Source organism: Xenopus laevis, chromosome 1L (assembly GCF_017654675.1).
Source record: "Xenopus laevis strain J_2021 chromosome 1L, Xenopus_laevis_v10.1, whole genome shotgun sequence".
Lineage (NCBI taxonomy): Eukaryota > Metazoa > Chordata > Amphibia > Anura > Pipidae > Xenopus > Xenopus laevis.
This window is the reverse complement of record NC_054371.1, coordinates 224,515,161-224,534,841: the sequence shown is the minus strand read 5'-3', so window position 1 is coordinate 224,534,841 and position 19,681 is coordinate 224,515,161. Positions and strand designations below refer to the sequence as shown.

The window sequence follows — 19,681 nt, the reverse complement described above, 5'->3', positions numbered from 1 at the left end:
AGCAGAGAGCTTATGGCATGGGAGTAAAACAAACCACTGGCATTTTCTTTCACCTTCTTTCTTTTTTTCATCATTTGGTGGAGTTCTCCTTTTCTTTTCCATTGGAGCCATATTGGGCAGATAACATGCAGAAGATGCCTAAGCGGCGTTTGAAATTAAATAAAGGGTAGACTGCCGGGTTAATAGCCAAATGCACGTCTCTGCCCCTACCTTATTTAAATGCCAGCCAGAAAAGGCCGTTCTCTTCTCATGCCAAATTCGGATTTTGTACAGAGCTCCCAGATCAGGAAGTTCAATCTAAAATAACAGCAGAAAAGGTGTTTTAATGGCAAAATATCTACAACAATATTTATCTACATCGATGATTCAGGCCTGACCATTAACAGAGATATTAGTGGGTAAAGGGGTGGTTCACCTTTCAGTTAACTCTTAATATGTTATAGAATGGCTAGTTCGAAGTAACTTTTCAACTGGCCTTCATTTTTAATTTGTTACGGTTTTTTAATTATTTGCCTTCTTCTTCTTCTGTCTGTTTCTGGCTTTCAAATAGGGGTAATTTGGACCCTAGCAAACAGATTGGCAGAAAGCTGCTGAATAAAAAACGAAATAACTCAAAAACCACAAATAATAAAAACATGAAAACTAATTGCAAATTGTCTCAGAATATCAATCTCTACATCATACCAAAAATTATATTAAAGGTGAACAAACCATAAATCCTACCTCCAATCATACCAGTGCCCATCCCCAACTTTAAAACCCCAAAACTGGGACATTTTAGATACAGTAGATCTTTCCAGGCCAAGCCCAGTTACACTCACACACTCCCTAATCTCCACACATTTATTTCAGTTCAAGTATGCTTCAAGTATGGGGTCAATTGGCCACAAATTTCCATGAAACAAAAAGTCTATATTTTGATAATGTGACATAACTGTTAAACGTTTGCCTTGGGCATGTCGACCAATCAGAAACAAGGCTGTTCAGTCTTACCATGAACCTGTCAACCTGTCCGGCTTCAAAGTTGTCAGAGTTATTGTCCAGCTTCATTTCATCAGACTTTCCTTTCTCTCCATAGACCTGAAGAAGGATGTTGGCATCGGTTCCGGCATTTTTAATATCACTTGTCCATATCCAAAGTGACCACGGATGTTCTGCATGGAGATACAAAGTTCTAGTAGTGTTTTTTTTCTCCCCAAGCCTATGGCATGTTGGGCCATGGGAAATATGTGCAGAAAGGACACGCAAATTCTGGAAAGCCAGAATCCATTAAACTTGGAATGGTACTTGAACCCTACTGGTACCATCTTGCCTTATAGTCACCATGTTTACATCCTGATACTATGCTGTATTCCCTGTCATTCGCAAATCTTATGAGTCTGCTCCATTCATACTTACTCTTCTGCCTCTTCTGGCGCAAGGACAACATTTCATAGAGTTCTCTCTCTATTAGGCCATCTCCTTCATCTTCGTCCAACCAGTAGCCACATGGAAACGTCTGCTCAATGCCAGTGAATGGGCAGTAAACTATAACCTGTAAAATAGCAATGGAGCTGAAGTTATGGGCAGCAAGGGATGCCACCCTATCTCTATATAATATCAGTGGTGAGGCAAGGGGGGGAAAGATGACATGAAGAAGTTAGGGAAAAGGGCGGAACAGGGCATAACTTGATAGATGAAAGCTGGTGTGGACTGGCCTAAATAAGATGGGTAACTTGGTAAGCCAAGGGCATAACAAAGGGTTTGACTAAATATAACATATATTTAATACGTTTGACTAAATAATATACCACATATTTAATACTGGTCTCAACATTCGCATTAATGAAGATGTCCACATTATACTACCAGGTTATTTTATGGTGACCTTCTCATAAGCATGAATTGCATTATCTTTTTGTTTTAATGAAAAGACCCCCTTTACCTTCTCACAGTACCATCCAGCCCCCACGCCATGTCCATCGTGCCCAATTGTCACTCTGCTAAGCGGGCTCAGTAAGGCTGCGATTTCAATGTTGAAAATGTCTATCCTGCCTCTCTCGAACTCCCCTCCTTCCAAGAAGATCTTGCCGCTGTTCTTCATACCTTTCTCTCCATGTAGGATGATGTGGATCTTGGAGTCTGTTCCGGCACCTCGGATATCTCCAGTCATAATTGCAACATTGTACACAATGCCTAGGGAATGAAGCAGAGCTGTCTTTAGTTTTTCCCTGGCCTGGGACAAAAACTAGCAGGGTCACTTCTTTATATAAAGCAGAACCAGACTGGGGGCTTCAGCAGTAGTACTCCTACCATCCACTAACAGCAACTCAAGGGCCACGGTTGGATATAAAGTGCTACTGTCAACATCTTGCCCTGTTATCTCCATCTTGCTCTATTATACACGTATTTTCCTACTGTCTCTATCTTGGTTTACTGCCCCCATCTTGACTTACAGTCTCCATCTGCCCCTTTGTGACCATCTTGCTGTACTATCGCTATCTTGCCCTACTGTTTGCAGTAGGTTAGAAACAACTAGAGAACTGAAAGCAACTGTATCTAAAAATAAATAAATGCACAGGTTGTGGATGTTGGAAGGTACTGAGAAGATCCAGTAGTAGGTAATGAGAAGATGCAGTGGTAGATAATGAGAAGATGCAGTGGTAGATAATGAGAAGATGCAGTGGTAGATAATGAGAAGATGCAGTGGTAGATACTGAGAAGATGCAGTGGTAGGTACTGAGAAGATGCAGTGGTAGGTACTGAGAGGATCCAGTGGTAGGTACTGAAACGAAGCAGAGGTAGGTACTGAGAAGATATAGTGGTAGGTACTGAAAAGAAGTAGAGGTAGGTACTGAGAAGATGCAGTGGTATATACTGAGAAGATGCAGTAGTAGATACTGAGAAGATGCAGTGGTAGGTTCTGAGAAGATCCAGTGGTAGGTACTGAAACGAAGCAGAGGTAGGTACTGAGAAGATATAGTGGTAGGTACTGAAAAGAAGTAGAGGTAGGTACTGAGAAGATGCAGTGGTATATACTGAGAAGATGCAGTAGTAGATACTGAGAAGAAGCAGTGGTAGGTTCTGAGAAGATGCAGTGGTAGATGCTGAGAAGATGCAGTGGTAGGTACTGAGAAGGAGCAATGGTAGGCACTGAGAAGAAGCAATGGTAGGTACTGAGAAGAAGCTATTGTAGGTACTGAGAGGATCCAGTGGTAGGTCCTGAGAAGAAGCAGAGGTAGGCACAAGCAAGATGCAGTGGTAGGTACTGAGAAGAAGCAGAGGTAGGTACTGAGAAGATGCAGTGGTAGGTACTGAGAAGATGCAGTGGTAGGTACTGAAAAGAAGTAGAGGTAGGTACTGAGAAGATGCAGTGGTAGGTACTGAGAAGAAGCAACAGTAGGTACCGAGAAGATCCAGTGGTAGGTACTGAGAAGAAGCAGAGGTCGGTACTGAGAAGATGCAGTGGTAGGTACCGAGAAGAAGCAGAGGTAGGTACTGAGAAGATGCAGTGGTAGGTACTGAGAAGAAGCAATGGTAGGTAATGAAAAGAAGCAATGGTAGGTACCGAGAATATCCAGTGGTAGGTACTGAGAAGAAGCAGAGGTAGGTACTGAGAAGATGCAGTGGTAGGTACTGAGAAGATGCAGTGGTAAGTACTGAGAAGAAGCAATGGTAGGCAGTGAGAAGATCCAGTGGTAGGTACTGAGAAGAAGCAGAGGTAGGTACTGAGAAGATGCAGAGGTAGGTACTGAGAAGATGCAGTGGCAGGTACTGAGAAGATGCAGTGGTAGATACTGACAAGAAGCAATGGTAGGCCACTAAGAAGAAGCAATGGTAGGTACTGAGAAGAAGCTATTGTAGGTACTGAGAGGATCCAGTGGTAGGTCCTGAGAAGAAGCAGAGGTAGGCACAAGCAAGATGCAGTGGTAGGTACTGAGAAGCAGAGGTAGGTACTGAGAAGATGCAGTGGTAGGTACTGAGAAGATGCAGTGGTAGGTACTGAAAAGAAGTAGAGGTAGGTACTGAGAAGATGCAGTGGTAGGTACTGAGAAGATGCAGTGGTAGGTACTGAGAAGAAGCAACAGTAGGTACCGAGAAGATCCAGTGGTAGGTACTGAGAAGAAGCAGAGGTCGGTACTGAGAAGATGCAGTGGTAGGTACCGAGAAGAAGCAGAGGTAGGTACTGAGAAGAAGCAATGGTAGGTAATGAAAAGAAGCAATGGTAGGTACCGAGAATATCCAGTGGTAGGTACTGAGAAGAAGCAGAGGTAGGTACTGAGAAGATGCAGAGGTAGGTACTGAGAAGATGCAGTGGCAGGTACTGAGAAGATGCAGTGGTAGATACTGACAAGAAGCAATGGTAGGCACTGAGAAGATCCAGTGGTAGGTCCTGAGAAGAAGCAGACGTAGGTACAAACAAGATGCAGTGGTAGGTACTGAGAAGAAGCAGAGGTAGATACTGAGAAGATGCAGTGGTAGGCACTGAGAAGATGCAGTGGTAGGTACTGAGAAGATGTATGGCCTATAATATACTGTATAACATCTGCAGCTGGGAAACATATCCACAGCCCCATCTGGGCTATCATAATAGCTTAACTGGTGCTGGACTTTGTGGGGTTCCTCTTTTGCTACAATTAGGGTGGCCCAATTTATTGTCCTTAATTTGTTGTTGAACTTGCTCTACTACTGCCATCTTGCTCTAAGGATTGGGTAACACTTTACTTTGAGTTTGGACACCCAAGGGAGACAGTTGTGCACCGACCCCCCTCCAAAAGACACAGAATGATGACTACCTGTTGCTTCACTCCCTCCCACGAGCAGATCTCGCTGAATCTTTCCATCATCTTCATCTATAGCGAACCAGCGAGAGCAAGGGAAGTCATACACTGTTTTGTTTCCGAGATCTTCAATAATAACCTGAAAAAGCAGAAATACGTTCCCTTCATTGACTTGCAAATGACGCTGACCTGTGACTGCGGAGCACACAATTAAATGCTGAACCCGTAACCTCATGTACATTATTATATATCCCATGCCTGGAAACTAAGCAAGATATATTCAGTAACAGGCACTAAAGGCAGCTACTCTGATGAGCAACACCCACTGCATATGTAATTAAATCATAAAATATATATCATTATATAGAAACGTTACAAACATGAGATATTAGGGTCTTCAAAAAAGTCACTATTTTCTCTTTGCACAAATAAGCTAAAGGCTGTTAATTATGGGGAACTTAAAGGTAATTTATAAAAGTTATATATTAGTGCTTAGAGCCACATAAACGAAGCACTTCAAGCTGGTCCTGCGAGGGTTGGGCTCTGTGTGTAGCTGTGGGTGCCAAGGGACCCCAATAAAAGGTAGATCTTTACCATTCAGAACAGATAGGACAGAGGTTCCCAAAAATCACGGCTGCCCCCATGTGTTGCTCCAAAGCTGTGGATGGAGGCCCACCCTGAAGGCTGTGAGTGCTTATTTGTGCCCTGGGTACCCCTGGAACTATAGCAGGGTGACTGTTACCCCAATGTTTCTATATATCTGTAACCTTGTTATGAGCTAAGGGGGCCCAGCCTGAAGGCCAGCTTCCAGGCTATATTCTGGAAGCTGCAGGACTTTTCCTACTTTTTATAAATCTGTTCTCTTAAGGAAACTTTTCACATCATTATGGAATACACCTGCTCTCCACTATAGGGCGGCACATGGTACGACTACAGATGGGCCCAGCTCCAGCAATTTCAGCTGCACTCCTCTTCCTAACTGAACCCATGAGCCCCACCATGAATACTAATACACATGTAGCTCTGGAGGTGAAGGGTTCAATTAGACGCTTGATACAAGTACTGATTAAATAATCCCCAAATCCTCCACCCTTTTCACAAACCTTCTCCAGAAACCAGCCAGCCGAGCCTCCTTTGTTATTGTGACCAATAGTGATTTTCCTTATTTTCCCCAGATTTGGTGCATCGATAGTAAATTTGTCTTCTGTGCCCTTCTCAAAGTTGTTTTTATCATTGTCAAGTCTCCGTTCCCCTAATTAAGGAGGCAAAAGATTAGTTTGGGTGTATGAACATCATAGCACAGATCCTATCGGATCCCCATTGTAAGCAGCAGTCCTGTCCTGCTTTATGGCAGCTGAGATTCTAGCTATCTGTATAACAGAGCATTCTGTCCCAGTGGCTGCACAGATCCTATCTGATCCCCATTGTAAGCAGCAGTCCTGTCCTGCTTTATGGCAGCTGAGATTCTAGTGATCTGTATAACAGAGCGTTCTGTCCCAGTGGCTGCACAGATCCTCTCTGATCCCCAGTGAAAGCAGTCGTGCATCAGAGAGCTCTCAGAGAACCAGAGGAATGGAGAGTGTCAGCCCAGGCCATGCAAGGCCTGGGCGGGCAAACCCCCAGCGTGAGGCCCAGGCCTTGGGGCCTACACTGGAAGGTGTGAGATCCACCAGGACGGTGCAGACAAGGAGTAAAGCAGCAGGGAGTGAAAGGAAAGGAGCAGCAAGAAGGTCGAGATCGGTTTCCTTGGGAAGGATTTCTTCCACAGACATGGAGGATTTGGGAAAGGCAGCTGCCAGCGCTGTGAAAACGCCTGACAGGGAAGTAAAGTGTGTGATGAGGGAGAGGGAGGGAAGGAAGGAGATTGTTGGTAAAGAAAGACAAATGGAAAGTAAAGCAGAAATTGTATCTGTGACAAACATGGAGGGTTGTGTGCAAAATGTCAGTTCTGATATTTGTGTCTTAAAACATAAAATGGAAACCAGTCAGCATTTTATTTCTCCTGATCTCTTTGCCTCTATGAAATCTGTGTCAGGGGAAGACTGTGAGTTTGCGGGTGGAGAGGCAGCACAGAGCAAACCCAGCAAACAATCAGGGGCTGAATATGCAGCAGCTGCTTTGCACCATGCGGCCGACATGCAGTCTCCAGTGGCTGATTGTGGGGGAGGAATGGCTGCTTCTAAAACTTCCCCTGAGAGGCATCAAGCACCCCATGCTCTGGTAACAAAAACTGCCTCATGTGCGGGGGTGCGGGTGGTGTCTGGAGCTGGTGTGGAGTCAGGGGAGGCAGTAGGAACAAACTCCAGCAGCCATATTGCTACTCCCTCTGTAGAGATGTATAAGAGTCTCACAGGGAACAGCCATCTTGGTACTCCCACATCAGAGGGAAACAATTGTTCTGATATAAATGAACAACCCCAAGCAGAAAGCCTCTTAAAGGGACAGTATGCTGGTTCAAGTCACAACCAGGATCAAACACCTACCACTGATGAACTGGTTGAATTAATAAAACTGGCAAATGAGCAGGAGCTGCAGCGAAAAAAATTTAAAGTTGAGTTGCAAAAAGCATTTTATAACTATTCCACTGCTGAAGTGGAGAAGCAAGACTTTTATTTAGCAAAAGTCAACAAAATAAATGAAGAGTTCAGAACCTTGGAAAAACAGATTTTGCAGAATTATAAAAAAATTGGTCCCCTTTCTGAAGTCTATACAAACAGGAGAAGGTTTGAGGACTCTCGGCAAGCTCTTAAACAGCCGGCTAAATACAGGTCCATGAGGCAAATTGCATCTGCTTCATCTACTTCTGATAGTGACAAGGAGACTAGAAGGATTGGCCAACTGAAACCAAAGAAATCAGTTGTTGCTCAGATACATGCACCCAATTTTATCTTCAGCTTGGATGAGGCAAATAATATAGAAGATAAAATGGGAAAGAGAAGCCAATCTGCTCATAAGGAAGAGGAAAGCTTTGTTTTCTCAGAACAGGATTTTCCCTCCCTTCCCTCTACTTCCCAGAATGACTGTGCCCATCAACCCTCAGCATCCAACGAGACCTTCACTCAACCATCAGCCAATAATACAGAGACTTCTGCAGTTGTGCAGAGTGCCCCAATGTCCTTGGCACTGGGGCATGGGAAGCTGAGTGAGCAGGAATTGACGGCAGCTGCTGGTTTGGGAGAGTCTGGGAAGGATGGAGTGGATGGAGTGGATGGAGTGGAGGCTGGAGCAGACTGTGTGAATGCAAGTGATGTTATGGAGTGTGGAGGTGGAGACATCAGTGAAAGTGTTGCAAGGCAGTGTGTGGAATCTGTGCTGAGTGATGTTAATAAAGTAAACAAAGATGCTAATTCATTGGCCGATGTGATACAACCTGTTCCTTGTACCACCCCTTTAAGTACTGCCGCTTTAATTTCTATTTCATCTTCTTCTGCTGTACTCACCACTTGGGGTGCAAAACAATATCACTGGGCCGGTTTTCAAGCAGAAGAATGTGATTAGACTCAGGTGGCAGGGTGATAAGGAACAAATGCCTTCTAGAGATGTGATAGCCAAGGAGATGCTGCTTAAGCAAAGTACTTTAACACCTGTAGGCGTCAGGGCTTATATAAAGTTTTCTGACACCGAATATGACATTGTGTTCAAAACATCACAAGCCCTGGAATTTTTTTGGCAGGATTATGACAGCTTTAAACATTCAGGCCTGTGGGAAAGCTTTAGAGTCATCTCAATCACTAAACCTGAGACAAAGAAAGTCACCATTTTGTTTAAGAATGATTGTGTCCCACCTGAGGATATTCTAATATGGCTTAGACGTCATTGTAAGGTGCTTACCCCTTTGAAGAAAGACATTGATAATAATGGATATTGGTCAGGTGGGTGGTGTACTAATGTGGAATTGTACATGAGGTATAATGTGCCGCAGCATCTTCCAAACTCTGTCTTCATTGGTAGTGAGCGAGGGGTGATTTTTTTTATCCGGGTCAGCCAAGGGCCTGTTTCAAATGTGGTTCTTACCGACATCGGGCAAGTGCCTGTGCAGTGGTCAAGTGTTCACTATGTGGTGATGTAGGACACACCGGGAAAGATTGCAATGATGTGAAATGTAACTTGTGTGGAAGCTATGGCCACTCACATAGGGCTTGTCCAGAGGCTCTTCATAACATAATGGAGAGTTGCCCTCAGTTAGAGGAAGAGATGGCAAAGGATTTGTTGGAAGAGATAAGGGATGAGATGGATTATTTCCAGTCTGATTCACAACCATCGGTCATTCCCCCTTCTCAGCCTCATGATACGGTAAAAGATCAGTCAGCTGTGGCAAGAGATGCAGGAGATTCTGTTCCCCTGACTGTTTCCTCTTTGTCTCAGGGAGCAAAAAATGAGTTGCCAGTTTCTATAACAGAGGCCCCCATCATTCAGCCTTTGGGAATACAGCCTCTTCCCCAGAGGCAGAAACCTCTTGCACAGTCTGGAAAGGGAAATAGTGAACCAGCAGATAAGGCAATTCCACCAGTAAGACTAAGTAAGTCCCCTTTCTCACAAGATTGGACAGTAATAAAGAACAAAGACCTTTCAGGAAAGCAGTCCCCTCCAAAATACATTCCACCTATGCAAATCAGCCTAGAAAACAAATTTGAGCTTTTGGCAGAGAAAAAATCTTGGGCAGATGCTATGGAAGAGCAAGATGAACTGGAAAGGATAGATATGGAAGACAAACAAAGTGTGAAACAGTGTCATGGTCAGGCTGATGTGGGTACAGATAGTGGTGCTGAAGGCGATACTGACAGTAAGGGAAAGGAGGAAGTTGTTTCAGGGTCTGAAATGGAATGTGACAAATTGCAAGTCTGCAGGAAAATTGTCTCGGTTGAGTTCAGGGAAGATGATAAGGCTTTATCTGATGATGCAAGTGAGATGATATCGTTAGGAGATGATGATCCAATCCCATCTGGTACACAGATTAAAAGATTTGGTGATCAAGATGATAGTCAGGATGAGAGAAGGAGTAGAAGGAGGAGGAGGCACAAAAAATTAATAACACTTAACTATGGCTTCTTGCCCCCTCAGGTTTATTTCAACAAATGTTGCAAGCATTAAAGTGGCCAGTACAAGATATCAAGCCTTTGAAGCCTTAAGCCACACCTCAGCTGACATCATCTTCTTGCAAGAGACCAGACTGACCACCACTGCAGATATCAAGAAAGCATCAAAAGATTGGCTTTGGGGTCCAGCTTTTTTTTCAATTGCTGCAGAACCTGGGGGTGGTGTTGGTATTTTGTTTAAAGGCTTTTCTGGAATATTTGTGCACCGCCTTATAGAGGTGGAAGTAGGCAGGTGTCTTCTATTAGACGTCTCTGTTGCAGGACGCAGACTGAGACTTATTAATGTTTATGGGCCTCAGTCTGGGCATGGGAGAAAAAACCTTTTGAGGGAAATTCAGCCATATCTCCATACCTCCACTTCAGTCATCATGGCTGGTGACTTCAACCAGGTCCTTAGAGCAGAAGATAGATCAAGGCTTTCCTTTGACAAATATGAAAGTAATTTTCTTAAAAACATACTTGAGCAAGCAGACTTGGTTGATGTCTTTACCCATGGTGGCCGGATGTCAAAGCATACTTACCATTGTGCAGGTCGAAGCAGCAGGATTGACATGGCTTTTGTTCGAAAGGAGGAGATCTTTACTCAGACTGAGGAAATCTTGGTTGATTACTCTGACCACCTTGCCTTATCTTTTTTGCTGGGTGTCTCCTCAGTTCCAACCAAAGGTAGGGGGTTATGGAGATTGAGTTCAGATACCCTGGAGAGCGAGTCAGTGCAGCACTCCTTTGAGGCACTCCTTCAGTGTGAGTTAACAAAGATTGTGTTTTTCGACTCAATGTCGCAGTGGTGGGAGGAGGACAAGAAGTCATTCCGCACCTTCTTCCGCAGACTATCTGTTATAAGGGAGGGAAACAAGTATAAAAAGTACCTTGCCCTACGAAGAAAGCTTGAATCCTTAATTTCGGACAGGGTGGTTGGGGAGAAAGTTTCCAGACTAAAGCTTCAGATCAAACGGCATCAGTATAGTCGTTACAGGTCCTTGGTTCTGGAGAGGGATTATGGGGGATTTCATTGCCCGGATCCCTTTCGGAATTGCAGGGAAGCTGTGACGAGGAAGTTGATTGTTGGTTTGAAGGACTCTCGGGGTATAGTTCAGAAATCTAAGGGTGGGATCCTGCGAGTTGTTCAAACCTACTATGCTAGTTTGTTCGGAAGTAAGGTTTTGGATAGGGGAAGGATGAAAGCTTTTCTGGAGGGAACCCCAGGTCCAGACCTGAAAAATTTGGACTTTTCACCCTTGATTGAGGACATCACAGAGGAAGAGGTCAAAAAGGCAATTGAGCAGCTAAAATTAAAGAAAGCCCCAGGTCCAGATGGCCTAACAGCTGAATTCTATAGAACTTTTAAGAACCTTTTGACCCCGATTCTTGTGGAGGTCTTTAAAGACTGCCTGGGAAGAGGCATTTTGCCTCCCTCCATGAGAATCTCCTCTTTGGTGTTATTATCCAAGGGCAAGGATCCTACAGATGTCAAGAACTGGAGGCCAATTGCCCTCTTGAACACCGATAGGAAGCTTTTGGCAAAGGTTTTTTTTTCTAGGCTTGTTTTATTTTCAGGCACCTTATTGTCCCGTGAGCAGTTCTGCACGGTGAAAGGGCGGAACATCTTTGGGGCAGTCTTGTCTGTACGAGAAGTGCTCGAAACATGTAAAGCCCAAAATAAGGGGAAGTATGTGGTAGGTCTTGACCAAGCTAAGGCTTTTGATAGGGTGGATCATGATTATCTGTGGGCGACCTTGCGTAAGTATGGCATCCCGGACCAATTTGTTGATTGGCTTTCTGTTTTGTATAAGGAGGGGGAAAGCTTCCCACTTGTCAATGGGTGGTGTGGTGAAACCTTCGGGGTTGAGGCTGGGGTACGCCAGGGTTGCCCTCTTAGTCCACTGCTATATGTCTTTGCGATTGACCCATTTCTTCGTGGAGTTCAGGCTTTGGATTTGGAGGGCTTCCAGGTCCCCTGTTACCTGCCCCTGAAGTCGGTAGCCTACGCGGACGATGTCTCGGTTGTCATCTCCCGTCCTGAAGAAGTTGGGATGTTGGCCGGGGTTATCGAAAGTTACTCAGAGGCCTCAGGCTCTCTGGTCAACGCTGATAAGTCGGAAGCTTTCTGGACCTTGGATGGTGAGCCGGATTTTCCGCTCCCTGATTTCCAGCATGCCTCCGGTGAAATAAAGATTCTAGGGGTCAAATTCGGGAGGGGTGATAATGCCAGGTTAAATTGGGAGTCAAAACTGGATGCTGTCGACTTAAGGATACAGCGATGGAAAAACTGGAAGCTGTCCTATAGAGAAAGAGTGAAGCTCATCAAAGCTTACCTGGTTCCTATCCTCCTGTATGTGTCTTATGTTTACCCCTTGCCAAAAGCTTTCTATGTAAGGATCCACAGCTTGTTCTTTCGGCTCCTTTGGGGGAACAAGCTGAATCATGTCAAAAGAGGGATCACTTACCTGCGGACTAAAGAGGGTGGGCTGGGCATGTTATGTCCTGTGGCCTTCTTTGGCACAATTTTCTTGAAATTTAATTTTGGGAATCTGGGCCAAAGAACTGATGTTCCGTGGGAAAACAGTGTCAGGGCCTGGGCATCCCCTTTTATAGGGCAATGGTTACAAGGCGATAGGGTGAAGTTGGTGCGGGTGCGACATGGTCAACTCCCACTGCACTTTGTTGCCGCACTGAAGCTTTTAAGAGTTTGGGACATTAGGATAGGCGAACTTGGCACAGCCTCCAGACGTGATCTTTATAAGAGGGTGTTGAGTGTCTATTTTGCTGTTCCAATGGCCTTAAAGGACTGTGTAGGGGGAACTCTTGTGGAGAGCCTGCGTTACCTAAACAGTAAGAGATTACCCCCAAAGTTTTTTGATCTGGCATGGCTCTCTCTTCAAGGAAGGCTCTTTGTTAGGGGGAATGTGAAATACCTGTCTGCAGTAGATAAAAATTGTCCCTGGGGGTGTGGTGTGGAGGAGACCCAGGAGCATTTTCTTTTGCAGTGTCCCATGGCAAGCAACGTCCTTCATCAAGTTTCCCAGGCCATATCTGCCCCATCTTTAAGTTCCCTTAACTATGCTGAACTTGCATATGGTGTTTTGGCAAGAGACCTTTCATATCAAAGGGAGACAGTGTACCTCATTATTACTGCCTACAAATATCACCTTTGGCAGGGTCGTTGCAAATACACTTTTGGGATGGATATGAGTGCAGAGAGGATAGTGTCCTTTATACTCAGAGAGTTATGTTTTATAAGACAGATGGAAAGATCGAAATCCTCATCCAATATTTCTTCATGGAGGGATTTCATATTCTAATGTTTAGTTTAAACCTGCCGTTTTGTTCAATGTTTATTATTTTATTATGTACACCTTGGAGGAGAATTACTGCCTGCTTTGTTTTGTCCTTGGGGGTCCTTTGTTTTGGGTGGGGGACGGGGTTAGGGTGGAGGGAGTGTGTTACGTGGACATTTCAAGCAGACTCTGGACTTGAATATGAATGTCCTTTATTATAGGGAGGGGAGGATGTCAGTATGGACAGAGTTTGGACAATGGATTCTGACTATCCTCTGGAGGGTGGATTGGGTGGTTTGGTGTCACATACTACATGAACTGCCACAAATGGACTCTCATTAATTAGAGTTTGCATCATGCTAGTAATTTGAAGGTGTGCATTATTTTGTAAAAAGGTTTTTATAATCTATGTAAATAAAAAAATTCCTATCTGATCCCCATTGTAAGCAGCAGTCCTGCCCTGCTTTATGGCAGCTGAGATTCTAGTGATCTGTATAACAGAGCGTTCTGTCCCAGTGGCTGCACAGATCCTATCTGATCCCCAGTGAAAGCAGAGGTACATCAGTGAGCTCTTAGAGAACCAGAGGAATGGAGAGTGTCAGCCCAGGCCATGCAAGGCCTGGGCGGGCAAACCCCCAGCGTGAGGCCCAGGCCTTGGGGCCTACACTAGATGGTGTGAGATCCACCAGGACGGTGCAGACAAGGAGTAAAGCAGCAGGGAGTGAAAGGAAAGGAGCAGCAAGAAGGTCGAGATCGGTTTCCTTGGGAAGGATTTCTTCCACAGACATGGAGGATTTGGAAAAGGCAGCTGCCAGCGCTGTGAAAACGCCTGACAGGGAAGTAAAGTGTGTGATGAGGGAGGGAAGGAAGGAGATTGTTGGAAAAGAAAGACAAATGGAAAGTAAAGCAGAAACTGTATCTGTTGCAAATATGGAGGGTTGTGTGCAGAGTAACAGCTCTGAGACATGTGTTGTTAAACATAAAGATAAAATGGAAACCAGTCAGCATTTGATTTCTCCTGATCTCTTTGCCTCTATGAAATCTGTGTCAGGGGAAGACTGTGAGTTTGCGGGTGGAGAGGCAGCACAGAGCAAACCCAGCAAACAATCAGGGGTTGAATATGCAGCAGCTGCTTTGCACCATGCGGCCGACATGCAGTCTCCAGTGGCTGATTGTGGGGGAGGAATGGCTGCTTCTAAAACTTCCCCTGAGAGGCATCAAGCACCCCATGCTCTGGTAACAAAAACTGCCTCATGTGCAGGTGGTGTGTGGAGTCAGGGGAGGCAGTGGGAACAAACTCCAGATGCCATATTGCTACTCCCTCTGTAGAGATGTATAAGAGTCTCACAGGGAACAGCCATCTTGGTACTCTCACATCAGAGTGAAACTATTGTTCTGATGTAAATGAACAACCTCAAGCAGAAAGCCTCTTAAAGGGACAATATGCTGATTCAAATCACAACCAGGATCAAACACCTACCACTAATGAACTGGTTGAATTAATAAAACTGGCAAATGAACAGGAGATGCAACGGAAAAAATTTAAAGTTGAGTTGCAAAAAAGCATTTTATAACTATTCAACTGCTGATGTGAAAAAGCAAGACTTTTATTTAGCAAAAATCAACAGAATAAATGAGTTCAGAACCTTAGAAAAACAGATTTTGCAGAATTATAAAAAAAATTGGTCCCCTTTCTGAAGTCTATACAAACAGGAGAAGGTTTGAGGACTCTCGGCATGCTCTTAAACAGCCGGCTAAATACAGGTCCATGAGGCAAATTGCATCTGCTTCATCTACTTCTGATAGTGACAAGGAGACTAGAAGGATTGGCCAACTGAAACCAAAGAAATCAGTTGTTGCTCAGATACATGCACCCAATTTTATCTTCAGCTTGGATGAGGCAAATAATATAGAAGATAAAATGGGAAAGAGAAGCCAATCTGCCATAAGGAAGAGGAAAGCTTTGTTTTCTCAGAACAGGATTTTCCCTCCCTTCCATCTACTTCCCAGATTGACTGTGTCCATCAACCCTCAGCATCCAACGAGACCTTCACTCAACCATCAGCCAATAATACAGAGACTTCTGCAGTTGTGCAGAGTGCCCCAATGTCCTTGGCACTGGGGCATGGGAAGCTGAGTGAGCAGGAATTGACGGCAGCTGCTGGTGTAGGAGAGTCTGGGAAGGATGGAGTGGATGGAGTGGAGGCTGGAGCAGACTGTGTGAATGCAAGTGATGTTATGGAGTGTGGAGGTGGAGACATCAGTGAAAGTGTTGCAAGGCAGTGTGTGGAATCTGTGCTTGGTAATGTTAATGAAGTCAACAAAGATGCTAATTCTTTGGCCAATGTGATACAACCTGTTCCTTGTACCATCCCTTCAAGTACTGCCCCTTTAATTTCTATTTCATCTTCTTCTGCTGTACTAACCACTTCTTCTATGGCCTCAACCTTTTCCCCAGCCCTTACAGTTTCTCCAATAAAAACTTCCCCTTTAACTACTCCAGCTGTTTCTCAGAATCCTCTGCCTACAGTGCCCTCCGCACAGCCAAGTTCTGTCTTTGCACCTGTTTCTTCCTCTGTAAGGAGACCAAATGGTCAGCAGTCAATTCCTTCAGAAAGTGCAGGCAGCAGAAATGTGCTCCACCACCTCCACCAAACGCTTGGAATAGGCCACTGAATAGGGTGAGGGTGCCTGGGGTGCAAAACAATATCACTGGGCCGGTTTTCAAGCAGAAGAATGTGATTAGATTCAGGTGGCAGGATGATAAGGAACAAATGCCTTCTAGAGATGAGATAGCCAAGGAGATGCTGCTTAAGCAAAGTACTTTAACACCTGCAGGCGTCAGGGCTTATATAAAGTTTTCTGACACCGAATATGACATTGTGTTCAAAACATCACAAGCCCTGGAATTCTTTTGGCAGGATTATGACAGCTTTAAACATTCAGGCCTGTGGGAAAGCTTTAGAGTCATCTCAATAACTAAGCCTGAGACAAAGAAAGTCACCATTTTGTTTAAGAATGATTGTGTCCCATCCGAGGATATTCTAATATGGCTTAGACGTCATTGTAAGGTGCTTACCCCTTTGAAGATGGACATTGATAATAATGGATATTGGGCAGGTGGGTGGTGTACTAATGTGGAATTGTACATGAGGTATAATGTTCCGCAGCATCTTCCAAACTCTGTTTTCATTGGTAGTGAGCGTGGGGTGGTTTTTTATCCGGGTCAGCCAAGGGTCTGTTTCAAATGTGGTTCTTACCGTCATTGGGCAAATGCTTGTGCAGTGGTCAGGTGTTCACTATGTGGTGATGTAGGACACACCGGGAAAGATTGCAATGATGTAAAGTGTAACTTGTGTGGAAGCTATGGCCACTCACATAGGGCTTGTCCAGAGGCTCTTCATAACATAATGGAGAGTTGCCCTCAGTTAGAGGAAGAGATGGCAAAGGATATGTTGGAAGAGATAAGGGATGAGATGGATTATTTCCAATCTGATTCACAACCATCGGTCATTCCCCCTTCTCAGCCTCATGATACTGTAAAAGATCAGTCAGCTATGGCAAGAGAAAAAATCTTGGGCAGATGCTATGGAAGAGCAAGATGAATTGGAAAGGATAGATATGGAAGACAAACAAAGTGTGAAACAGTGTCATGGTCAGGCTTATGTGGGTACAGATAGTGGTGCTGAAGGCGATACTGACAGTAAGGGAAAGGAGGAAGTTGTTTTAGGGTCTGAAATGGAATGTAACAAATTGCAAGTCCGCAGGAAAATTGTCTCAGTTGAATTCAGGGAAGGTGATAAGGCTTTATCTGATGATGCAAGTGAGATGATATCGTTAGGAGATGATGATCCAATCCCATCTGGTACACAGATTAAACGATTTGGTGATCAAGATGATAGTCAGGATGAGAGAAGGAGTAGAAGGAGGAGGAGGCACAAGAAAATTAATAACAGTTAACTATGGCTTCTTGCCCCCTCAGGTTTATTTCAACAAATGTTGCAAGCATTAAAGTGGCCAGTACAAGATATCAAGCCTTTGAAGCCTTAAGCCATACCTCAGCTGACATCATCTTCTTGCAAGAGACCAGACTGACCAACACTGCAGATATCAAGAAAGCATCAAAAGATTGGCTTTGGGGTCCATCTTTTTTTTCAATTGCTGCAGAACCTGGGGGCGGTGTTGGTATTTTGTTTAAAGGCTTTTCTGGAATATTTGTGCACCGCCTTATAGAGGTGGAAGTAGGCAGGTGTCTTCTATTAGACGTCTCTGTTGCAGGATGCAGACTGAGACTTATTAATGTTTATGGGCCTCAGTCTGGGCATGGGAGAAAAAACCTTTTGAGGGAAATTCAGCCATATCTCCATACCTCCACTTCAGTCATCATGGCTGGTGACTTCAACCAGGTCCTTAGAGCAGAAGATAGATCAAGGCTTTCCTTTGACAAATATGAAAGTAATTTTCTTAAAAACATACTTGAGCAAGCAGACTTGGTTGATGTCTTTACCCATGGTGGTCGGATGTCAAAGCATACTTTCCATTGTGCAGGTCGAAGCAGCAGGATTGACATGGCTTTTGTTCGGAGGGAGGAGATCTTTACACAGACTGAGGAAATCTTGGTTGATTACTCTGACCACCTTGCCTTATCTTTTTTGCTGGGTGTCTCCTCGGTTCCAACAAAAGGTAGGGGGTTATGGAGTTTGAGTTCAGATACCCTGGAGAGTGAGTCAGTGCAGCACTCCTTTGAGGCACTCCTTCAGTGTGAGTTGACAAAGATTGTGTTTTTCTACTCAATGTCGCAGTGGTGGGAGGAGGACAAGAAGTCATTCCGCACCTTCTTCTGCAGACTATCTGTTATAAGGGAGGGAAACAAGTATAAAAAGTACCTTGCCCTACGAGCATGAATCCTTAATTTCAGACAGGGTGGTTGGGGAGAAAGTTTCCAGACTAAAGCTTCAGATCAAACGGCATCAGTATAGTCATTACAGGTCCTTAGTTCTGGAGAGGGCTTATGGGGGATTCCATTGCTCGGATCCCTTTCGGAATTGCAGGGAAGCTGTGACGAGGAAGTTGATTGTTGGCTTGAAGGACTCTCAGGGTATAGTTCAGAAATCTAAGGGTGGGATCCTGCGAGTTGTTCAAACCTACTATGCTAGTTTGCTCGGAAGCAAGGTTTTGGATAGGGGAAGGATGAAAGCTTTTCTGGAGGGAACCCCACGTCCAGACCTGAAAAATGTGGATTTTTCACCCTTGATTGAGGACATCACAGAGGAAGAGGTCAAAAAGGCAATTGAGCAGCTAAAATTAAAGAAAGCCCCAGGTCCAGATGGCCTAACAGCCGAATTCTATAGAACTTTTAAGAACCTTTTGACCCCAATTCTTGTGGAGGTCTTTAAAGACTGCCTGGGAAGAGGCATTTTGCCTCCCTCCATGAGAATCTCCTCTTTGGTGTTATTATCCAAGGGCAGGGATCCTACAGATGTCAAGAACTGGAGGCCAATTGCCCTCTTGAACACAGATAGGAAGCTTTTGGCAAAGTTTTTTTTTTCTAGGCTTGTTTTATTTTCAGGCACATTATTGTCCCGTGAGCAGTTCTGCATGGTGAAAGGGCGGAGCATGTTTGGAGCAGTCTTGTCTGTACGAGAAGTGCTTGAAACATGTAAAGCCCAAAATAAGGGGAAGTATGTGGTAGGTCTTGACCAAGCTAAGGCTTTTGATAGGGAGGATCACGATTATCTGTGGGCGACCTTGCGTAAGTATGGCATCCCGGACCAATTTGTTGATTGGCTTTCTGTTTTGTATAAGGAGGGGGAAAGCTTCCCACTTGTCAATGGGTGGTGTGGTGAAACCTTCGGGGTTGAGGCTGGGGTACGCCAGGGTTGCCCTCTTAGTCCACTGCTATATGTCTTTGCGATTGACCCATTTCTTCGTGGAGTTCAGGCTTTGGATTTAGAGGGCTTCCAGGTCCCCTGTTACCTGCCCCTGAAGTTGGTAGCCTACGCGGACGATGTCTCGGTTGTCATCTCCCGTCCTGAAGAAGTTGGGATGTTGGCCGGGGTTATCGTAAGTTACTCAGAGGCCTCAGGCTCTCTGGTCAACGCTGATAAGTCGGAAGTTTTCTGGACCTTGGATGGTGAGCCGGATTTTCCGCTCCCTGATTTCCAGCATGCCTCCAGTGAGATAAAGATTCTAGGGGTCAAATTCGGGAGGGGTGATAATGCCAGGTTAAATTGGGAGTCAAAACTGGATGCTGTCAACTTAAGGATACAGCAGTGGAAAAACTGGAAGCTGTCCTATAGAGAAAGAGTTAAGCTCATCAAAGCTTACCTGGTTCCTATCCTCCTGTATGTGTCTTATGTTTACCCCTTGCCAAAAGCTTTCTATGTAAGGATCCACAGCTTGTTCTTTCAGCTCCTTTGGGGGAACAAGCTGAATCATGTCAAAAGAGGGATCACTTACCTGCGGACTAAAGAGGGTGGGCTGGGCATGTTATGTCCTGTGGCCTTCTTTGGCACAATTTTCTTGAAATTTAATTTTGGAAATCTGG

The 19,681-nt window shown here is 44.6% G+C and overlaps 1 protein-coding gene across 1 annotated transcript in view; it reads right to left on the bottom strand.

The window, feature by feature from the left end:
• The window catches only part of loxhd1.L (llipoxygenase homology PLAT domains 1 L homeolog), a 134,517-nt gene that overhangs the window by 48,449 nt on the left and 66,387 nt on the right, over positions 1–19,681 (bottom strand). The window contains exons 12-17 of the mRNA XM_018267115.2: positions 5,864–6,012; positions 4,776–4,899; positions 1,925–2,175; positions 1,399–1,534; positions 994–1,154; positions 211–297 (exon numbers count right to left, since the gene is read on the bottom strand). Coding sequence (XP_018122604.1) covers positions 211–297; positions 994–1,154; positions 1,399–1,534; positions 1,925–2,175; positions 4,776–4,899; positions 5,864–6,012 — 908 coding nt within the window. The remainder of the gene's footprint in view (positions 1–210; positions 298–993; positions 1,155–1,398; positions 1,535–1,924; positions 2,176–4,775; positions 4,900–5,863; positions 6,013–19,681) is intronic.